This window comes from Meles meles, chromosome 6 (assembly GCF_922984935.1).
Source record: "Meles meles chromosome 6, mMelMel3.1 paternal haplotype, whole genome shotgun sequence".
Classification (NCBI taxonomy): Eukaryota; Metazoa; Chordata; class Mammalia; order Carnivora; family Mustelidae; genus Meles; species Meles meles.
This window is the reverse complement of record NC_060071.1, coordinates 51322612-51345585: the sequence shown is the minus strand read 5'-3', so window position 1 is coordinate 51345585 and position 22974 is coordinate 51322612. Positions and strand designations below refer to the sequence as shown.

The following is a 22974-nucleotide window of genomic DNA, read 5'->3' as shown; positions in this document are numbered from 1 at the left end:
CAGAAGAAGTAAATTAACAAACTTGGGACAAACTTGCACAGGTAGTGATGCCCTTCCCAGTAGAGAGAGAACCTCTTCCATAATAGGGTTCCCCATGTAAGGTGGCCATACAGTGTTGGTAAAGCACACTAGATTCAGGGTCCAGAGACACACGCTGCTGTGTGACGCTGGTAAAGCACCTCCCTGCTTGAAACCCCAGTTTCCTTTCTACACTAGGAGAGTCAGTTAATCCCCAGGGTCCTTCCTAGCTCCAACATTCCCTGGTTCTGTGACTGCAGGAAGAGATGAGAAAGATGAGACAGAAAATAGCAGACAAGGCTCTAGACTCTTCAGGAGGCCCATGTTAATCACCAGTGCCCTTTTCTGTAGGATAGGTGAGTGGCAGTACCATCTAGAAGGTACAATATTAGGACTATTGCCACCACCAAAGCTAGCCTTCAGGTAAAGGCATTCCTGCTTGAAATCTCAGGAGCAGGTGTAGGGATAGTTGGGCGAGCTCCTCTTCGTCACCAGCCTAATTATTCATTCTGCAGGCTTCAGCATCAAACCAACTTTGCTGCTCAATCAGTTTGATGAGTGGGGAGTTCCTTTTTCATGTAAGTCTCTTCTGTCTCCTAAATTCCCTGATGCTGTCCTCTTGCCTGGTTCCTCTGTGCCCAAGTACCCTCCCGGATAAGTCTTCCTGTGGCCCATACTGTGGGAACTCTGCCTCTGCCCTGTTAACACTATCCCCATCTCATCCTGTCAGTTGTAGGACACAAGTTCTGCTTCTGAGTGTCAGCCTCTGGTGGTTTTTGCCACCTGCTGGCAGGCTTTCCTCATGCCATCCTCTGGCTGGCCTGGGTCTGTAAAAGCAGCCTCCTCTTTGAGCTCTTATGGTCGTGCTCCCCCCAACTAACTCTCTGGATATCCTTTCCCTCTTTGCAGTTGACCTTTCCTGATGTTGTGAGCTGGTTGCTCCTTGGGATGATCTCCTGGCACGTGAATTCCTTCGGCGTGTGATTTCTGGGGCTGCTCTTCTCCCAACACCTGAAGGGTCCTGTCCCTCCCAGCCTCATTCCAAGTGCACGAGGGTTTGTGTCATTCCAGTCCTGGCCCAGCTTGTTCTTTGCAGTTTACTTTCATGCCAGCCAGTACCTGGTAGGGTAGGGCTCATGTCTCTGTGTTCTGATTTCTAGTTCTTGTACTTAACTAACCCATCTGTCTGAATTCCTGAACTTAGACATGTACTTGGACCTGGAACTTTACCTGCTTAATTAGACTCATAATTCTGGAAAATACAGTTTGTTTGTTTTTTTAAAGATTTTATTTATTTATTTGACAGATAGAGATCACAAGTAGGCAGACAGGCAGGCAGAGAGAGAGAGAGGAGGAAGCAGGCTTCCCGCTGAGCAGAGAGCTGAACGTGGGGCTCGATCCCACGACCCTGGGATCATGACTCGATCTGAAGGCAGAGGTTTTAACTCACTGAGCCACCCAGGTGCCCCTGGAAAATACAGTTTTTATCCTCCAGCTTGTCAACTTTAAATCCATTGACTGCCCGGTTCTCCCACTCCTGGTAACTGCCTGGTTGCCTGTGGCCCGTGTCCTGCCACAGCCCTGGACATATTAACTCTTATTTACAGACTGCCCATGCGGCTCCCCATCAGCTTCATGAGAAGCGTTTGGTTCACTGCTGTATGCCTAACGCTTAGAACTGTGCCTGGCATGGTTGATAAAATGCTTTTGAATTTTCTGGTGGTGAAGGCAAGGCAGGGAGGGAGCTGCTGGATAGAACATCGCTGAGAAGCAAAGGGTAGCTCCTTCCCTGCACAAGCACAGAGGTGTTCCTGGCCCTATTCTCCTCCTGGAGGTACATATCCAGGCAGAGAAGATGCATGTATACTTTTTGGGGTGTTCTGTCTCATTCCTGTTGCTCTCCTGGCAGTATAAAAAACGAGTGGGAAAGAGAGGCTAAAATAACAATGAAGGGACTCTTCTGACATGACCCAGTACATTTTACATGCTTATGGGACCTTGGGGAAAGGTGGGGACTGAAGGGGATGATTCAACCAGCCAGGTCTCCACCCAAGTGGAGAGAAGCATTGAAGACTGTAAACACTAGATTAAGCTATTAGCCACAGTCTGGCTACAAAGGAGGAGGAAACCAAAACATTTGCATAAGTTCAAAGGGATGGAGGAGGCCGAGTATCACTGCACTGATGATGGCTGCTGCAATGGACAGTGCTGTGGTAAAACAAAGGACCACACTTTGGAGAAGGGAGTTGAGACCTGTCCTGTGCACATCTTTGCCCACTTCAGTGTGCAGCTCTTGGGACCAGTTTCTAGGGGACTGAGCACCTAGGGGACACTGAGGCTATTCAGGACATTGATGCTTAGTGGAGGAATTGAGTCTTATTTGGTGCTCTTATTTGAGTTTTATGGTGTTTCATGAGACCATTACATTAATGTGTGTAATGTGCGTAATCCTTTCAGTGTGAGGCCACAAGGCCTACACTAGTGTAGAAGTCAGCAGGAAGAAAAATAGGGCAAATGGTTTCCCAGTAAGTTAATTTAAAGGTGTCCAAAGGCCATATTCCAAGATACGAAGTAAGATTGTACAGTCTGAATCCTAGATCAGAAGACAAATTTGCTAGCTCTCCAGATTATGCTGGGGAGAAATTTGCAGGACATAGGAAACAGCAGCCTCCCGAGTGCTGCTAGCAGGACTCTTCTTAGCATACATGCATCAGGGCTGAAATTGGAGCTGAGGAGGGGCTATGGACCCTGCTTTTGGGGGAGCATCTTGCCAAGTCACCAGAGCACTTTGCTAAGTATGCCAGAATGACAACTGCCCTTCTAAATGTGGGTGTCTGAACCTGGTCCTCCTCAGTCAGGTTTGTTGTGACTTATATGTGTATGTGTTTGGGTGTAGTATGTTGTTGGAACTAGCCTCTTCGCCATCAATTCTGGATAATTAATCGGGTATATTTATGAACCCCCACTGACACATCTAAAGTCATTTTATGAAATGCTTGAAGATCTAAATAAAACAAGATAAACTTCTAATAAATCAGCATGCTGATTAAAATGCATGAGAAGCATCATTCTTACTGTTTGTTATGGTCTATGTTTGTAGCTTATCACATCTCGTAGACACACTTTATACTCACAACATTCCCAACTTGTCTCTCTTCAGGTGTTCATATAATATAAAAATAGTTCCTTGTTTGTCCTAGAAAATTTGAATGGGGAGAAAAGAAATAGCCTGTTATCTTCGAAGCAAAGAAAACATACTGCACCAAGACCACGAAGACTGACTGGAATTAAAATCCAGAGCTACCTTCAAATATTGTGAAAACCACATTTGGAAAATCTGTCTCCAGAATATAGAGTAGATATGTTCTGGGACAGTATTGTTAACTGAGATATAATTCATATATAACATTGTATAAGTTTAAGGTATACAACGATATCTCAATATGATACATTTATATATTGTGATATAATTACCATTATAGCCTTAGATAACACTTCTATCACATTCGATAATTATCATTTCTTTTTTATGGTGATGACATGTAAGATATAGTCTCTCCAAAGGTTTGAAATATATGATATAGTATTGTTGACTATATGACTGTGCTTTGCATTAGATTCCCAGAACTTATTTATCGACCAGTTGCAAGTTTGTACCCTTTAACAGTATCTCTGCAATTCCCTTACTCCCCAGCCTGATCACCACCATTCAACTCAGTTTCTGAGCTCAGCTTTTTAGTTCCAAATATAAGTGATATCATACACTGTTTGTCTTTGTTTGGCTTATCTCACTTAGCATAATGTCCTCAAGGTCCACCCGTGTTGTTGCAAATGGCAGGATTTCCTTCATTCTCACGATTGAATGATATTCCATCATATATACACACCACGTTTTCCTTGTTGATTCATCTATCGGTGGACACTTAAGACTGTTTCTATGTCTTGGTTCTGGTGAATAATGCTGCAGGGAACATGGGGGTACAGATATCTCTTTGAGATACTGATTGGCTTCCTTCAGATAGATGCCCAGGTGTGGAATTGCTGGATCATATGGTGGCTATATTTGCAGTTTTTTGAGGAACCCCTACACTGTTTTCCACAGGGGCTGGGCCAGTTTGTATTCCCACCAACATGCCCAAGGGTCCCCTTTTCTCCACATCTGTGCCAAAACTTGTTATCTCTTGTCTAGGCCAGTGTTTTTTTGAAATAGGATCCTCAGAGCACCTGCATCAGAATCATGTAGTGTGCTTGTTAAAAGGCATTTTTTCTTTCTTTCTAAGATTTTTTTTTTAAGATTTTATTTATTTATTAGTCAGAGAGAGAGAGAGTGAGCACAGGCAGGCAGAGTAGCAGGCAGAGTCAGAGGGCAAAGCAGGCTCCCGGCCGAGCGAGGAGCCCAATGTGGGACTCGATCCCAGGACGCTGGGATCATGACCTGAGCCGAAGGCAGCTGCTCAACCAACTGAGCCACCCAGGCATCCCTCTTTCTTAAGATTTTTAAAATTTATTTGACAGAGAGACACAGCAAGAGAGGGAACACAAGCAGGGGCAGAGGGAGAGGGAAAAGCAGGCTTCCCGCCAAGCAGGGAGCCAGATGTGGGGCTCCATCCCAGGACCCTAAGATCATGACCTGAGCCGAAGGCAGGCGCTTAAAGACTGAACCATCCAGGCACCCCCAAAAGGCATTTTCATAGGCATCATCCAAACTCAAGATCTTTGGGAGGGAATCTGACTTTTAGCTCACTTCCTGGGTGATTCTCTAGCAAATCAAAATCTGAAAAATCACTATTCTGAGCACAACAGGTAAAGATACATAGGGAAACATTTTTTGTGTGTGGAAAATAATTTATATTTTAACAGAAAACTGTATGTGGTCTGTGGCACACCCTACTGCCTTGATTCTATGGGAAATATTTACAACTCTGTAAGTCCTAAGTCACTAAGAGACAAATACTCTGCAGTCTGGGAAAGGTTCAGTTGATTTTTCTCACCTGCTCCCCTTGTGGAAAAACCAGTTTTCTCTCTACCTGCGTATCTATTTCAGTATTCCTGACCTATAAACATGTCTGGGCTTTTTGGATTCTTGTTTGTACTGGTGATAACATCTGTCTAATTTCTCTGTTAAGTAAAATATCACGTTTTTATTTTTGCATCCATATGAGAGGCATGATTTTATCCTTTTTTGAAAACTATCTTTAAACCATTTTCTCCAAATAAATAAAAAGTTAACACTGGAGTTGTCCAGTAGTGGAAATGGCTGCCCTGTGAAGTCGTGAACTCCTCATCACGGGAAGTCCAAAAAATAACTATTTTTGAGATTTGGTTAAAGAAATTACATGCCAGAATTAAGACTACTTATTGACTCCTCGTTTTGTCAGGAAACATGGGCATTTGGACAGGCATTGGATTAGAACAGTGGCTCTCAATGCTGACTGCTCATTAGAAGCATCTGAGAGCTTTAGAAAAGATAATGCCTGAGCCCTACCTCTAGAAATAGTGGAGTGAGCCAAAGGTATAGTGTCATGCTGAGCCGTATTTGAACCTGAGGCAAAGGAAAAGTTAGTATGCCTTAATTTAAAATCATGATATTTTGTTGGCCATGGATTTTTTTTTTTGCGTTCATTTTGATTTTTAAGATAATGCCTTACAATATTTTTATCTTTATTACAGAGTATTTTTTGTGCTCCCTTAAATTTTGTGCCCTGAGTATGGGCCTCACTTGCCTCATCCTAATCCCAGCCCCGCTTGGCCATCCATACTTTTTAGAGTTCCTCACTTAAGGCAGTCTAGTGGGCAGTCAGGGTTGAGAACCACTGACTAGTTGATCTGAAGGTATCCTGCATCCGTTTCTGTGTTGCCCAGTATGGTAACCACTAGCCACCTGGGGCTACTGAAAACTTGAAATGTGAATAGTCCAAATTGAGATGTACTGTAGCTTTCGAAGTCTGAGTACAAAACATGTAAAATATGTCATTAGTAACTTTTATCCTGATTACACATTGAAACGATACTAGTTTTCTGTTTGGGGAACATCCTTGATACTGATTTTCTGAATCAATCAGGTAGGCTAGTCGTGATGCTGCAAAAATTTAAAAAAACCGACTCCGTTCTTAGTTGTTTATAACATCAGCTGTGTGATTCTTGCTTGTGTCCCATTTCCCACATGAGCTGGTATGGGTCTCTGGTCACTGTTGGCACACTCAGGAGCCTAGGCAAAGGAAGCTCCATCTCAGTGTGCTTCCGTGATTTCCAAAGCAGGAGAAAGGACATGGTGACTCTTGAAGTGGCTCTTGAAGGCAGAAATTCTGCACAGAAAGGATCTGTATCACTACTGCTCCTAGTTCAGGCCCAAGTAAGATATATGGCCATACTTGACTTCAGGGAGAGGGCTGAGGAAGTATAAGCCTGGTATGTACCTAGAAGGCGGAGAATCAGATCATTTGTGAACAGCACTAATGATCACCACCGTGGCAGTACCCTGGCCTGAGGAAATGATCGTTGGTGGTTATGGAGCTATTTAGGACCATGGCACACTGCCTGTGTGTGTGTGAGACCAGCCCTGCCCCACACTGTCGCAGGCAGTAAACATGACACTTTCCTCCATATGGCTTTCATTACAACTTCATTTCATTAGGAAATCAGTGGGGGTATTCTGTCGCATTACAGAAATACCAAGAACGAGACCCACCAAATTGCTTACAAACTCCATAATGCTTCCTTCCAATATTCAGCAAGGAAAATACACTTGTGAGGTGATCTCATTTCCCTTTTTTCCCCTTCAGAGTTTGGACGAGAAACACTGGAAATTCTGTGATCATAATGGAAAGAAAGACATAAATGTCGAGAACAAGGACTTTTGAGGATTCTTTTGGTAGCATTGACAATGATGTATTGCTAATGTTGCTTCTTTTTCTGGAAGGAGCACCCACATTCAATCTGACCCAGAATGGCAGTGGGTAGCAGAGGCTACACTCATCTTTTCAGACTTAGCATAACTCATGGAGGCAGTAACGGTTCAGAGAAGTTAAGTATTAAACATGGCTTTCCCCCCTCTCTTTTGTAAGGTGAACAGGCTTGGGGGTGAGAGAGAAGTTTGTGCTCCTTTAGCTGAAGAATACGTAAGGGGTACCTAGATGAAATACTTATTTGAAATCATTCCCATCATTCTTGGACTGGATGGGTAATAATATTTTAGAAGTACAAATAGTTCTTAGGGGGAAAAGATACATAGGGGACACTCTTGGTATAAGAGAATCCTGTTTGGCTTAATGGAGTCAAATGTTAGTTCCACAAAGTGCCTGGCTGTGTGATCTTGGGAAAGTGCTGACACCACCATTTGAGCCCAAATTCCCCAGTATCATCTGGGAGAAATAATTGCTTCCTACAGAAGAGATGGGAAGGGTGAGGAGGTAATGAAGTTAGTGCTTCGCTCGGTGACCAGCACATAGTGGGTGCTCTGCAAATGCTGGTTTATCATTTGTCTCTCCAGGAAAAGGCAGTAAAGGAAACAAGAGGACAGTTCACACCGGGGGCAGACAGACCCTGGGATCTAAAAAGACGAGAACCCATCTCAGGAAAACTGGAGCAAGGATATTGTTGGAGAATTTCCAATGACTCCTTTCCCTCACCTTAGAGTTTTAGGACGTCATGTTTTTCATCTCTGACTCTCTTTTTGTACTTTCTTTTTATTGTTTGTTCTTTTTCTCTTTGTCCCCAACTCCCCTGTTTTGGTGGATTCTTCCTGTGTTTAGATTTTATCCTCTCTTTTCTTCTTCATATTATTCTATCCCTTCCTTGCCCCCAGTCCCTATTTCTCTTTCTTCCCCATTTCAGTTCTCATTCTTTGTGGGGTGTGTAGCACAGGTGACCTGGAGACAGAGCCAGTCATGTTGTGGGTACCTCTTTGCCCCTTTCTGCCATTCTCCTCACCTTCAGTGGAGCCCCTCTCTCTGCACCATCTGCTGTTCCCCTGGGGTCATAACAGTCTGTTTTTTTTTGTACTAAACTTTGTTCTTAGAAATGAATCTGGTCGACTCAGAGCCACAAAGATGTCAACAACATATAAAATTTGGTGCTTTACTTTCCCCAGAAATACTAGAAACTTCAATCAGGTAGAAAGCTTATAGCCAAAGAAATAAATTTCTAATAATAATCTCAGGCAATAGGAGGGTATTTTGGAGGAGGATATGGAGGATGTTTTCTTCTGGGAAGGAGACTTTCCCTGCCAAATATGTCTATTCACAGAACTTGTTCTGCTTTAATATTTTAGAAGAAGATGAAATAAAATAGATTCTGAGAAAGCTAATGTTAGAGTTAGCCACCCTCTGGCATATGGAAATGTTTTGGTCTAATCAGTTTGCAGCTAAAAACTATTTATTTGTTTATTTATTTATTTATTTTTATTATTTTTTAAAAAAGATTTTATTTATCTATTTGACAGACAGAGATCACAAGCAGGCAGAGAGGCAGTCAGAGAGAGAGAGAGGGGAAGCAGGCTCCCCGCTGAGCAGGGAGCCTGATGTGGGACTCGATCCCAGGACCCTGAGATCATGACCTGAGCCGAAGGCAGAGGCTTAACCCACTGAGCCACCCAGGCGCCCTGCTAAAAACTATTTAATTCCAAAAGGATTCTGTAGAGCAGATGTAACAATTAATTTCAGGTAAATCAGTTCAATATGGTTTTTTAATTCTTTCTTATATTTTACCAATTTTAACATAATTTGTAAGGGAACATGAGCTCCATTATATGTGTTTGCAAACAGCGTGAATCAAGCTAATCCAAGAGTCTTATGCATTCTGGTGGTGTCCTGCAGTGTGGTGGGGATTGCCTGGTGGTAGTTGGACCAATCTATTCACTGTTGGCCTCATGCTTAAGGTCTACATGCTTTTCAAGAGCCTATAAAAGGAATTGATCCCCCCAAAATTGCATTTGTTCTCAAGTATGAGAAATGAAAAGTAATAAATATAGAACCGAATGTTGGCAAATTCTCAGTTGCTCAATTCTGTCGTTACTTACAAATGCCTTTTAATACGAGAGGTGACTATATTTGAGTATGTGTGATGTCATGTGGAATGGGTTTTCACAACTAAGAGTGCATGGGTCTCTCGGGTTTCTTTCAGGTCCTCTCAGGTCTGAGAGAGAGGGAAGCAGGCTCCCTGCTGAGGCTCGATCCCAGGACCCTGAGATCATGACCTGAGTTGAAGGCAGAGGCTTTAACCCCCTGAGCAGCCACACTTATATACATACATACATACAGGCAGCCACACCTGTATTTTTAAAATCAGAACTCCTCCTGGGAAGAAACTACTATATGGAGGTAGAAGGATGCCATGGACTGAATTCCTTGTCCCCCGGATTCATAGGTTGAAGCTCTAACCCCCATGTGACTTTAAATAGGGCCTTTAAGGCAGTGAGTGAGGTTAAATAAAGTCATAGGGATGGGCCTCTGTTCCAATAGAACTGGTGTCCTTATTAGAGAGGTCACAGAGACTCCAGAGATCTCTCTCTCTCTCTCCCCCTCGGCCATGTTGGGACACAGTGAGAAAGTGGGCATCTACAAGTCAGAAGGAGTGCACTCACCGGGAACCAAATTGTCTGGGTACCTTTTCCTTGGACTTCCCAGCCCCCATATCGGCGAGAGATAAATTTCAGTTGTTTAAGCCACCCAGTCTGTGGTGTTTTGTTATGGCCGCTCAAGCAGACAGAGACAGAGGATATTCATTGATAAGTAGCTTTGAGTGGGGCCCGGGAACTCAGGTCATGCTTCAGGATCAAGAGATGGTCCCCAAATGTCTCCTGAGTCTGGTGAGCCACAGGGCTTTTGCTTGACCAAGGTGGGTGTGCAGGTTGGGGACCAAGTGAACTTCCCAGGATCCAGCACCCCCACACTCCCCCCCCACTCTCCAACCCGCTCCCTCCCCATGGAGCTGCCTATTTACCCTCCGCAGCGCAGGCCGCACTCAGCCTTCCTCTAACTACAGGTTAAACTAATTTTTCAAGAATATCTGTCTGAAGGAACACTGAATTACTCGCTGCCTAGACCACCACCACCACCACCCCGCCCCGGCCAGCCATCAGCTTCATACCTCAAAGTCGTAGCCAATGCCATGGGCCTTACACATTTGGAGGAAGACATAGTGGAAAATCAGCGAGAGATTGTTGTGCTTCAGCCGGGTACTCATCACCGCATAGCGAGTGGTTGCCGGGGACTGGAAAAGACCACAGCTGCACGTAAGACTCTTTACAAACTATTTCAGTCAACTCTTAACTTTGGCAAAGTTGTAGATTAACAGAAAAGTTGTGAAGATAATACAAAGGGCTCCTGTTCCCCTCTGGTTAACATTGTGCCACGTTTGTTCCAGGAGGACACTCATTAATCAGACCTCCTCACCGCTATTAACCGAAGTCTGTTCTTTATTTGGTTTTCATTCATTTTTCCTCACTCCCTTTTTCTTTTCCATGATCCCACTCAGGATACCGCATTGTATTTAGTTGTCATGTCTCCTTTGGTCCTTTTGGGCTGTGACGGTTTCTCAGACTTTCCTTGTTTTTACTGATGTTGACAGTTTCGAGGAGTGTGGATCAGGTGATTTGTAGAAGGTCCTCTGTTGGTACTGTCTGATGTTTTTCTCCTGATGAGACTGGAGTAATGTGTTTTCTTGAGAAGAGGCTCACCACAGGATCACCTCAGACCAAGGGTACATATACATGACTTACCATTGACGATGCCAATTTTGATCTCACCAAGGTTGGTTTTGCCAGGTTTTTCACTGTAAAGGTACTTTTACCTGTTTCTGTACTATACTCTTTGGAAACCAGTCACTAAGGGGAGTCTGCCTTCCTGAGAGAGAATTTTGATGCCAGTTGCTTTCTTTGTTTGAGAAAGTGCTGTTCTTTATCTTGCTTGCCGATCAGTGGGAGCTAGCCCAAAGAGACTGGTTGTTAGGCCTGAAGTATTTCAATTATAGCATTTCCTAAAAACATTTAAAATTGAATACGTACAAAAGAAAGTATTGGATCCTGGCTATTTTGTAGCACGTCCTTTGTGAGATGTGATATTTGTCTTTGGAAATCAGCTACATTTATCCTTGGAGAACTGGAAATGTGAAGAACAGCCTGTAGGGCCATGATCAACCTTGAGACATAGAAAGGGAAGTTGCCTGGCCCAGATATTGAACTTTGGGGGCCCTTGGGTGTGGGGGCAACCAGGTGCTTGTCCTTGTGCAGTGTCTTGGACCAAGAGAAGGAAAAGGAGGCTCTGTTGGTCCATAGCAGGCTGCAGGGATCATAATGGCCTGACGTCTGTTGTGAAATGTCAAGGCCTGCCCTCTCTATCTCTGAGGTAATGCAAGAAACTGGGGCTGACTGAGTGCCCAGCAGAGGACAGACGTATTTTCCCTGCCCATATAACACATATGCACACACACACTCTTTCACTTTCTCTCTCTCAGGTTTCACATTCACCTTCTGTGACTTATTTCCTCACATACACTATCTTTTCCTTCAACACTTGTGGAAAATACTGTGTCTAGTGGTCTTGTTTTCAGTACTGTTAAGCCTGTCCTTCCCATGTATAGGCAGAGTCCAGATCTATAAAGACGTTAGGCTCCCATAGGCATCTTGAGCTGTACATCTCCATTAGCATTGTCCCATGTGTAGCCACTGAGCATTTTATTTTGCCAAAGAAAATCTCCTTGACCCTCACATGCCTCACAACTGTACTTTGTTACCACTCTGACCTATCATGGATTATTCCCCTGGCTGCCTCCCTGACATGACGGGAGTTCTCTGAAGAGGGCAGGAACTGTTTGGTTCCCAAATCCCCAGGTTGGATGTAATGTCCCACAGAATAGGCGTTCAGTGTTTCCTGAATGAAGAAAGAATGGGTGGATGCATATGGTAGGATACGTCTAGAGCCCTTGCCTCTGACAGAAGAGGCTCTTCCGATGTAATTCAGGGGACGTCCAGTCAGTGAGTGCTTTGGGGCAGAAGAAGGCCCTAGAGAATGACTGAAAATTCCCAGAGAATAATAGCTCAGGGCAGTCATTCCAGGCCTGGCCCCAGTAGACCATCTTTTGGAGGACAGTGTAGCTTTGGTGGACGTGGTGGGGTTATTGGTGGGGTAATAAGAATCTGCTAAGAGAAGCGCTGGCTCAGCAGTTCGGTCAGTGTGGAGGGGCGTGACCACCAGGCTTGCTGGCCCTCTCATGACAGCCTGCGCCACGTTCCTGCCTTCACGACGAAGGCCCAGAAGCCCGAGCTTTTGCATATGGAAGTGAACTGTAAATACTCTGGAATTCCACTGTGGTTACTGAGCATGTAATTGCGTGGTGATTACCATGAATTCACAAGATAATTCCAAGGTTATTTTTGTCTTTTAAACTTGTCTTATGCTGCCATAGGATATAAACTAGCAAGCCCCAGACTAGGCCCCAGTCAGCCAGGGAGAGAGGTAGACAGGCATCTGGCAGCAGGAGCAGCTCATCGCTGTGTATCTTGGCTCCAAAGCACGGCAGAGAGCTCGCTGTCTAGTGTTGCCGGACAAGTAAGGACAGGCTATCCTGAGGTTTCTTCCTCTCTACAGAGACAGACTACTATTTTCCCTCCTCCCAGACCTGGGGTTAGGATTCATAAAGAGTCTGAGAGAAAAGCCAGGATATTTAGTCCATGTTGCCAGGCTGTGTCTTTTCCATCGCCATTGCCATCCCACTCCAGAGCTTTATGGCCTGGATAGCTGCTTCTCCTTCCCACTTGGGAGGTGGGGATGCAAGCAGAATTCCGTGGTGGAAAAGTTATATGGAGTCGGAAAGACTGAAGTTCAAAACCCGACTGACCTCGAATGTGTCACTTAACTGCTCTGACTTTTAGTGACTAAATAAGCTCCTAGCCCAGCATCTGGCACCTGACAAATGGCAGCTATAAATATTGTTGGTCTTTCTTTGAAAGCATCCGGAAGGCTGACAGCATTTGGGTCCTCCTCTAAACGTAATTTCTCAGGCTGTTCCTTCCCCTGCTGGTACCTGGATTCCGAGCATTACCACAAGATTGTCTCTCAGACCCAGATTGGTCAGTGCTCAGAACTCTTCAGTGTCTCCTCCTTGCCTTCAAGATGAAATTCAGACACGTGGCTGGGTGCGCAGACTCTCCCACACTGGCTGGGAGGGATTGCTCCAACCACTTTCCCCACTCCCTCCTTCCCAAATTCTCTGCCCCAGCCCCCCTGGTTCACGGCTAGCTCCTCACAAGACCATGGACTCTCCTGCTGGAGAGGTCTCCTTTCCTTTGCCACTTAGTGACTGCCCCAGTCTGCAAGGCTAGGCCAAGTTCCTTCTTTCTAGTAGAGTGTCCCCTGTCCCTGCCAGTCCCAGTTCACAGTCCTTTCTCCCAAGAACTCCAGCAGCACGTTGAGGGGCTATCCCTCAGTGGCGCTGAAATGAGGCCTTGTGGTTTTCCTTATGTATGTGCCATCAACTTTAGATGTCCTTTTCAAGGACAGGGACTTTGTCAAATGTCTTTGTATCCCTGATGCTTGGTGAAATTCCTGGCTTATGTTAAGTTCTTAGTAAATGTGTTATAATGCCAGTGAAGATGACCATATGGGATACACCTACTCTTTTTAGACTTAACCAACTCCACAGTTCCTACAGGAAAAAAATCTGATAGTCTGGGTTTGCCTTTTATTCAATAGCACAGGTGTGACAGTGTTGTCGTGAGGATTAAATGAGTATCTAAAGACCTTAGAACAGTGTCTGGCACAGAGAAAACAGTCCAAAAATTGCTAGTGCTTATTATCATTTGCGAAACAAAATAATTTCACAAATAAGGTAAGTTATTTAAAAACCAACAGACTTTTTCATCAGAAAGGGCCTTGAGTCAGAATGCTTGTGCTTTGCTACTTCCTTAACTTTATGACCTTGGGCAGGTCACTTAACTTTGCATAGCCTCAGTTTCCTAATCTTTAAAATGGGTATGATAATCGTGTCTTATCTATTCCTTGGGGGTCATGATGGGGATCAAATGAGCTCATGTCAATTTAAAGGATAAAACGTTATGCAAATAGAAAACATTTTTTAAAAGGTTGACTAGTGTAATCAACTCTCTTCTGATGCTATAAAATCCATTTCGGTTTGGGAAGGAAATCGCAAACCTAAATGGATTTTACAGCAAGAGGAGGCTCCTCTATGACCATCTGGCCCTTTCAGTGCTGCGTCTTGGCCTAGCTCAGAGCAGATTACAAGCCAGTGGATAATGGCCGTATGCCTGGAAACAACCTCATCACAGAGGGAGATGAAGCCTCCTTTGGAAGAAGAGCTTTCTCTATGGCCTCAACCAGAGACTTCTTCTTTTTTTTTTTTTTTTAATATTTTATTTACTTGACAGAGAGAAATCACAACTAGGCAGAGAGGCAGGCAGAGAGAGAGGAGAAAGCAGGCTCCCCGTGGAGCAGAGAGCCCGATGTGGGGCTCGATCCCAGGACCCTGGGATCATGACCTGAGCCAAAGGCAGAGGCTTCAACCCACTGAGCCACCCTCAACCAGAGACTTCTTTAGGAGTGAGCCTAAATTGTACTCTGGGGCCAAATGACTGACTCTCAGCCAGTGCAAGGCAGGTTGCTCAGAACAGTGGTCAGACACACAGGCTTTAAGGTCTGGCAGGCCTGGGCTTAAATTCTGGCTTCCTCTCGTACTTGCTGAGTGACTTTCCACAAGTTGCTTGACATTTCTTAACCTCAGTCTTCTTATCTAAGAATGAGTATGATAGCCTGGGTGGCTCGCCTTGGATGGCTTAGTCAGTTAAGTGTCTGACTCTTGATTTTGGCTCAGGTCTTGATCTCAGGGTTGTGGGATTGAGCCCTGCGTTAGCTGCATATCGGGTGTGACGCCTACTTAAGATTCTCTTCTCCCTCTCTCTGCCTCTCCTCCTGCTTACACTGTCTCTTAAAAAAAAAAAAAAGTGAGCATCATAACAGCACCTGCCTAATATATTGGGTTGTATAAAGATTCATGTGAAGCACTTAGTTTCAGTACCTGCTGTGGAGTAAGACTTAGTACATTTTGGATGTTATTATTATGTTATTATCTGTATTATGGTTATTTATTGGCCTCTCTATGTCTTTTTTTTTTTTTTTAAGATTTATTTATTTGAGAGAGTGAGAGAGAGAGAGAGCATGAGAGGGGAGAGGTCAGAGGGAGAAGCAGACTCCCTGCCAAGCAGGGAGCCTGATGCAGGACTTGATCCCGGGACTCCAGGATCATGACCCGAGCTGAATGCAATCGCTTAACCAACTCAGCCACCCAGGTGCCCCATCTCTGTGTCTTTTGATAAACTCAGAGCTCTTTGCAGCTTATTCTTACATCCTCTGTGCTTAGGAGAGTACCTGACACACTATAGGTGTTGAGTAAATCTGTTGAATTTGCTTCTAGCTGGTATTAACTCGCTAGTTAAGGCGATGGCTGATGAGGACTTAGAATCTGACCTCTCATTACAATATTACTTTCTAAAAGATTTTGCTGGAAAAAGACCTTCTAATGAAAGGCTGCAGTATGGAGGGATGGGCCCTTACAGGAGACAGTGAGATGCCCCCCTCAGCACCACATTGTGCATGAGACTGCCTGGGCTGGGCTTGGTGCTGAGAGCACCCCATTTAACAGGCCCCATAAAATCAAATCCCTCAAGAGACCTTGGCGGTCACTTAGACCTCCTTTATTTTCCAAACGAGGAAATGGAGGCAGAGAGAGAGATCAGAATCCATGATCCATAACTTTCAGACCAGTGCTCTTCACTCCGAATTCCCATTGGTTACATTTGGAATGTGCGGACATTTCAGAGGCTAGCCTTTTCTAGTAAAACGGGGGAAAAATAGGAGAGAAAATATTATCAGTAGAAGTCTAGTCTTATTAAACTACCTTTCTAAATCACAATCTAACAAGAACGCTTCAAGCCAAATAAAGGAAGCTCGAAATACTCCTTTTCACTGGAGAATATAATTTTGCTTCAGCCACAATTTAAATTGATTTAGTTCTGAGCACCAGCACTTGAAGTGTGGAGTGTATTCTATTTTTGCCATGATACTTGTTTTGACAGTGATGCATTTCAGTTGACATAGTTGAAATCCTCATGTAATAAATCTCTGCCTGAAAATTAATCATGTTTATAATATTCTGAGAATTAATAACACCCATTGCTCAAATCATTAACTTAAAAAAGGAGCTTCCAAAATCTGTTCTCGGCAGTGAGGGACCACAAATAAATGAACGTTTGATAAAATAATCCAAGTAGCAGTTTAACAAGCGTAAACTTGAACGTGGCCGCAATAACACAGAACTATTGTTTAAAGGTTGGCAGAGGCTGATGAGGTTCTTACGTCAGTTACGAAGCAGGCATCCACATGCATAATGAACTGCTCTCTGAATTATTAATGTGTTGCTTATTTAGCCTCATCTGTCTAGAAGATAATGTATCCTAACTCTAATGAGTGATTGGTTTTGTACATAATTACAGTAGCAGCAGTAGCGGGGAAATGTGTGCCTTCAAAGAAGGAGTTCTAAAAATAAAGTCATCACATAAACTCCGTTGTTGTGGCATTCTATCAAAATCAAACCCGAAGCATTTGAGAATTCATAATAAATTACAGGAGACAGAATCATTATTAACATCATAATTTAACACAAAAGGTTTTACTTAATCATTCATTACAGACCGTGTGCTGTTAAAATGCTTATAAATGGCTTGTGTTGTTTTAAGATGTTTGCAAATATGGTTCCCTTTGGCCAGTCACCCACCTGTGGTGTGGAGGGGCCACAGAGGAAGAAGAGGCATAGGAACCATTGGAAAGGGTAGTGCTTTGTCCTCGTTCTGACAGAATGTTAATTAAAAGTTAAAAATGTCGCTAGGTAGCTCCTTTTCTTTTCTCAAACATGCATGTCTGGGACCCCTCCGACCTGGTTTCTGACTTCAGTTGGGTAATCGTGGAGGACACTAGAGTGGAAGCCCATACACCTGGCGCGACTGGCTCGCGAGGACAGTCTTTTGACCACCTGTTTCTGATTTGGGACAACAGCTCTTTGGAGAGCCCAGAAGAGTCTTTGCTTCCCCCCTGCATAGCAGATTATTTAAAGGAGTAGGCTCAAAGCAGAAGCATTTTGTAGGCTTAGTCCTGAATGCGCCCTTTTCATCATTGTGGGTGTGTTGGTGCCTTTCCTTTTTCTTCAGTCTTCAAAGGGGGCTGTCAGCTGACTGATTATAAACCTGATGGCCTCACAGCCTCTTCACACTTGTTCAGGAAGCTTCACTTGTGTTGTAAATTGCATCGTATGTGCAAGCATGGCTGCTGCTTTCAAAAATGGCCTATCCCGTGTGTACGCATACATGGGAACGCACGCATGCACACACGCGCAGTGGCACCAGGCCGAGAACATCCATCTATCTGTCTAAAACCACAAGCACTTTCAATTTATCCGTACATCAGAAAACCTGCATAGCTTTTCTTTAGTGATTGTAGAGACATTTGAATTATTGAAGATCATAATGCTTCCCTCTTGAGTGTAGGCAATTCCTAGAAGTGTTTAACACTCTTGATCACAGGAGAATTCCCGTATATTGCCTGTAGCTAGGATTGAAACCTATAGGCAAGATGGGGGAAAATGGGAGAGTGCTTCTAATTCAGAGTACAACTTCTGCTTACAGCCTTCTGAAGCAACATACTTAAATGTGGCAAATTGTCTGGGAATGTCTTGAATTGAATACTAACTCGGCTTCCAGCTTCCTTTTAGAAATGGCATGGAGTTAGGTTTGCTAGGCCACAAGGCTCAAGTTTTACTGCTGTCCCTCCATCCAGCGTTGAACTTAGGGTCCTGTCCCTTTAGTGAGGATGGGGGCCACAGGTGGAGTTGCACCTGGTTGATTCTCAGTGAGGTCCTGGGACCTAATTAAAAGGGACCTGTTCTCCCTATTCCAACTCTGCCTCTCTCTCTTTTTAAAAAAGGTTTATTTATTTGAGAGAGAGAGAGAGCGCGCACGTGATCAGGGGAAGGGGCAGAGGGAGAGGGAGAGAGAGAATCTTAACTAGGCTCCAGGCTAGCACAGAGCTCAATGTGGGGCTCACTCTCACAACCCTGAGATCATGACATGAGTGGAAATCAAGAGTCAGATGCTTAACTGACTGAGCCACCCGGGTGCCCTCCCCCCCTTTTTAAAGATTTATTTATTTATTAGAGAAAGAGAGCCTGCAAGCAGGGGGAGGGGCAATGGGAGAGAGAGACCAACTCTGCTTCTCAATAAGCAAAGAGATCAAGACCTTTGAGCAAGGGTACCTCATAGGACAAGTGGATTGAGGAGAAGGAGGTTGCTGTCTGAATCCCCCAGATATCTGGCACTCTCTCCAGGCTGCCTTTCAAATGGGTGCAGAGTTCCTGCCATGGAAGGTGACCCTCCGGACCCTGATGAGAGTCAAACAAGAGTTCCTTAAATCCAGAGGTCTCTCCTAAACCCAAAGAGGTTCAGCAGAGAGGCAGGAGATACCGCTCTGGGACACTAGTTTAGGTCCTATTAGCCATTGAAATTCCTCTTTTATCTGTTTGATATATTAACATCTCAAGTAGATGTTCATTTGCCAAAGGGGTGTGAAGCCCACTGTAGGAGAGGCAGAAGAAACCCTCTGGCAGCAGTCAGAGGAGCTCTAGCCAGAGCCCCCTTCTGCTCCCATATCCATGTACATGAAGGACCATCTGGTCAACTTGACCCTTGTTCTCCCTTCCCAAAACCAGTCCAGCCCACTGTCTCCATGGAGATTTGTACTTTGTTGCCCTGGGTTCTTAGGTTGGTAAACCTCCACCACCCCCAAGATTGTTGGCTCCAGCCACCCTAGCAGTGGGGCAGTTGGGGCCGTAGAAAGTGGCAGATCATGAAGGCCCTTGTTAACCCAGCTGGGAAGCTGGGATTTTCCTGAAGATGACAGGAACCATTTCAAAATCATAAGTAGGGGAGCGGCATGCTCAGATCTGCTTTTCACCTTCACCATCTTGATTGTATGTGTGGTTAGGCTGAGGGGAGGGTCAGGAGGCAGGGAATCTTAGTGAGGAGCAAAACTGAGGCAGTATCTCTGTGGAGGGGGAGGAGGGATCAGAGTCAAGGCTAGCATCAGCATGAGCTGGTGTTGACTGATTATGGGGGTAGAGGTGTCCCATCAACCTCTGGCAGGACCCACCACAAGGAAGTACAGGGGAGGAGAGATGAAGAATGTGGTTTGAGACAGCTTGACCTTGAGGACTCTAGAGGAGTTCTGTAGAATGGTGGATCTGGGAGTGGAGCTCAAAAACAAGATTGGAGCTAGAAAAATATAGGTTTTGTCAGAAGTTTCTGGTAGTCAAAGAACTTGTCCAGGGCTCTAAGATGAGAAGAGATGGAGGGAAATGTCCCAGTACATCCTTCCAACATGGTGCCTTCCCTTTCTGGAATATTCTCTCCCCTTTCCTTTGGCCAATACACTCTACTCCAGAAACCTGTTTTGGAGAGGCTAAGTGACTTTCCTGAGGTTCTTTCTTCTCTCTATACTCAAAAGGCTGGGCACATAGCCAGAGCTCGGGTAGCGGCGATGGAGTGTTGCTGAACACCATGGGGAATCAAGAAGCATCTGTTGCTTACCGACACTGAGAGGGCATTAAGGCAGCTCATTTTCTTCTCTTTCTTAGGAACAAAGGGCACTTTCAGGGTGCTCCGACTGCAATCCAGATGGCCGTTGGTCAGGTATAAGGTGAGCTGAGTCAGGGCCAGCTGGTCACTGTATGAGAGGCTGAGGCCTGTTGCCCACACCTGATTAAAACAGGAGGCACAGAAGTGAAGGTAAGATAACAACCTGGAGAGAAAGCTCCAACCCCTCCCAACCAGCCCACACCATGTCAGACCCAACCCAACCAGTGCACACATGACTGAGTGGAGTAGATGTTTTTGCTTTTGTTTCTGTTTCCTTCAACTGAAGGATGGAGCCTCTAGTCTGATTTTAATTAGAAGACTGAACATTCTTGCAGGAAGTTACAAAAATTAAAACACCCAGCCAAGGTAATCTGTGGAGATGCACTGTTCCAGGCGTATGGGGGCTTTGATTCTCCCAGCTGTTTTGCCATTTTTAGGAGAAGGAAGATGACAGTGTCTCGACCCAGCCAGTCCTTATCCTGTAGGAGTTCCCCAGCTGTGCGGTGTTCTCTGTTGAGAAAAATGGACTGAACAGAAGCTTCAGATGATGGGGAACTACAGAGGAGTAGACAGAGGGGGAAAGAGGGAGTGAATAGGGAAAAAAGGCAGTTTGCTCTGGTTTCAGAAAAAGAAGTGCTAAGAAATCTCACGATGAAACTTTAGGGAAACTCATGATTGGCCCATAAGTCTTAGCACTACCCCCATTTGTCACGAGTGTGGAAAAGTCATTTTGCCACCCCACGGTGCCACAGTATCCTCAACTGGGAAATGAGAACTGTGAGAACACCCACCCTCGCTGAACAGCAGGGCTATTAGAAGAATACTATGATGCAATAAAAATTGAAAGGCTTTGAAAAATAGACACATGTGAGCAAGAACTTACTGTAAGCCACTCGATAACTAAGTAAGTCCGTTAATTCCTTTGACAGATAATTACTGAGCATCTACTATAAACCAGGGATGGCAGAAGTGGGTCACGTTCTACCTCTCCCCTCTCCTGAGGCAGACCATCATCCTTAACTGCCCGGCACCACCCATCCCCACACTGAATACGGAAGCACCCCCAGCATCATCCTCAGTTCAATGCTCAAGGCTAGTGAAGGCAAGTTCAAGGCGATTGTGCTAGTTACTGCAGAGTCAAAGGTGCTGGTATCCAGGAGGACCAGACAGATGCATACGTGTTCAGTCATTTACAACACAGTGTAATGCGTGATATAATAAAGGGATGGAACAGAGTACTACCCGAGTCAGAAAGGACAAACTCAGTTTGTCTAGCAAAGTCAGGGCTCCATCACGGAGAAGGTGACGTCTGAGCTTTGACAAGCAACACAAATGTGACTGGCTTCCATGTATCAAGTAGCTGCCAAGTGCCAGGTCCTTCCCAGACATCTCAGATCTTTACAATAACCTAAAAAATAACAGTCCCATGTCATAGATGAAAAAAACACAGGTTCGCAGAGATACCTAAGGCCACACAGCCAGGAAGTGGCAGCGCTGGGATTTGAATCCTGTTCTTTCTGGCTCCAAGTCCACCCGTTTCCCATTCCCAGCTGGCGGAGATGGCCCTGATCTGGGCCCAGCCATTCCGCAACTGCACCAGTTTCCCAGTCACATTAAAAGCTAAGGTTGCAGAGGGTGAAAACATGCCCTTGTTTACTATAATCCATGCCATGAAAGTGTCTTGTGGTGAAAACATGAAGTATTGTATTTCTGGAGTATGCTGTAATTAGCAGTAACGCATTTTCACTGTAGGAAGTTGGAAATGAACAGATTTTCATGAAGACTTGATTAAATATTTTTTCCTCTTAGAAGGCCTCCATGTGCCCCACACACCAACTCTGTATGTTAAAATACATAGTACATCTGCCCTAGAGTGGACTCCTCTCAAACAAATCTAGCCGTGAGTGACTTGAGTAAGCATTGAATGTAAATGGCATCATTATAAGGATATTAAGAGGTCAAGCTGTCAAGGCCCCTTGCTAAACTGAAGCTAATTTCAGGAGTCATATTCACACAGTAATGCCCTTTTATAATAGCAAATAAATCACATTTGCAACAATTGTTAAAAACTAACTGCCAAGTATCTGTTGCAGTTGTAAATATCCTATTTGTCAACTTAAGTATTTCCTGCTGTATGGCAGAAAATGCAAATCAGATGGGGACAGCTACTTTTTCTTAATAGGAGAAAGTAAACTTGCTGTTCTTGCACGTCAGGCATTTTTTTTTTCCCCCAGAGCTTCTCTTTTGATGTTTTCCTGTCCTTGATTAAAGGGAAGTGTATATAACTGACATATTAGTATTTGTGTTAATATCAATAATGTTTTGATCATAAGGATTTTTAAAAACTTAATTCTAGTATAGTTCACATGCATTGTTACACTAGCCTCAAGCATACAGTGTAGTGATTTAGAGCTTCCACTCATCGCCTGGTGCTCGTCATGACATGTGTACTCGTGGTGATCAGGATTTTAATGAGAAGGCAGCACAGTGAATGAGAATGAGAGACCAAGGAGTCAGCCTAACTCTGGCCCTGGCAAAGAGTGTACATTTGACCAAGGTGTGTAAACTCCTTCAGTATCAGCATCCTTGAGTGCAAAAGGAGCAAATGATAATACCTGCCACACAGGGCTTTGAAAACAAGATAAATGCCCCTAAAATTGCCTTACAAATGATAAAGTTCAGTACAAATGTTAATTTTAATGACTAAGCATTTCCTTGAAGGGCAGGATCTTAGGAGACACATTTTTAGTCGCCTGTGTGGCTATTAGATTGCCCCATTTAATAATTGTTTTCCCCATTTATGATCGTTGTGCTCAACCGCTCAACAGCTCAGCCCAGAGAGTGGATAGATTTGGGCAAGGTTGGTATGATTCCGTCTCCATTTGACCAATGAGGATGCTGAGATCAGAAAGTGACTTCATGGTTTGCTTAAGATCATAGAACACGGGCGAGAATTCTGTTCTTTCTAGAGCCCCAGCACTTTTGCCCTAAACCCTCTGTTCACAAAAGAAATAGTAGAACAAATTTCATTAAGCCCTTTCCTCAACAGCAGGCTTGCCTGAATTGCTCAGATAATTGTTCTGTTCTCCATCTGGTTTTCCCATTGAAGACACCGCCTGAGGCATGCTTGTTTTGTGTTTAAGGGTTCTTGTCTCCCCCTCTAGTCTGTCAGTCCTTTAGGGGAAGCTGCTGAGTCTTTGTCTCCCCCCAGCATCCCGTGTCTGGGGCAGGGCTAAGCTCACAGCAGGGCACATCAGCACCTTGGA

At 44.5% G+C, this 22974-nt stretch overlaps 1 protein-coding gene across 8 annotated transcripts in view; it reads right to left on the bottom strand.

Moving 5' to 3' along the window:
• The window catches only part of IQCH (IQ motif containing H), a 192281-nt gene that overhangs the window by 7453 nt on the left and 161854 nt on the right, over positions 1–22974 (bottom strand). For 3 of the 8 annotated variants that reach the window (XM_046009107.1, XM_046009108.1, XM_046009109.1), the window contains 3 exons: positions 19661–19828; positions 10105–10227; positions 3153–3214 (listed from right to left, as the gene is read on the bottom strand). In XM_046009107.1, coding sequence (XP_045865063.1) covers positions 3153–3214; positions 10105–10227; positions 19661–19828 — 353 coding nt within the window. The remainder of the gene's footprint in view (positions 1–3152; positions 3215–10104; positions 10228–19660; positions 19829–22974) is intronic. The other 5 variants (XM_046009110.1, XM_046009111.1, XM_046009115.1 and 2 more) reach the window with 4 other exon arrangements.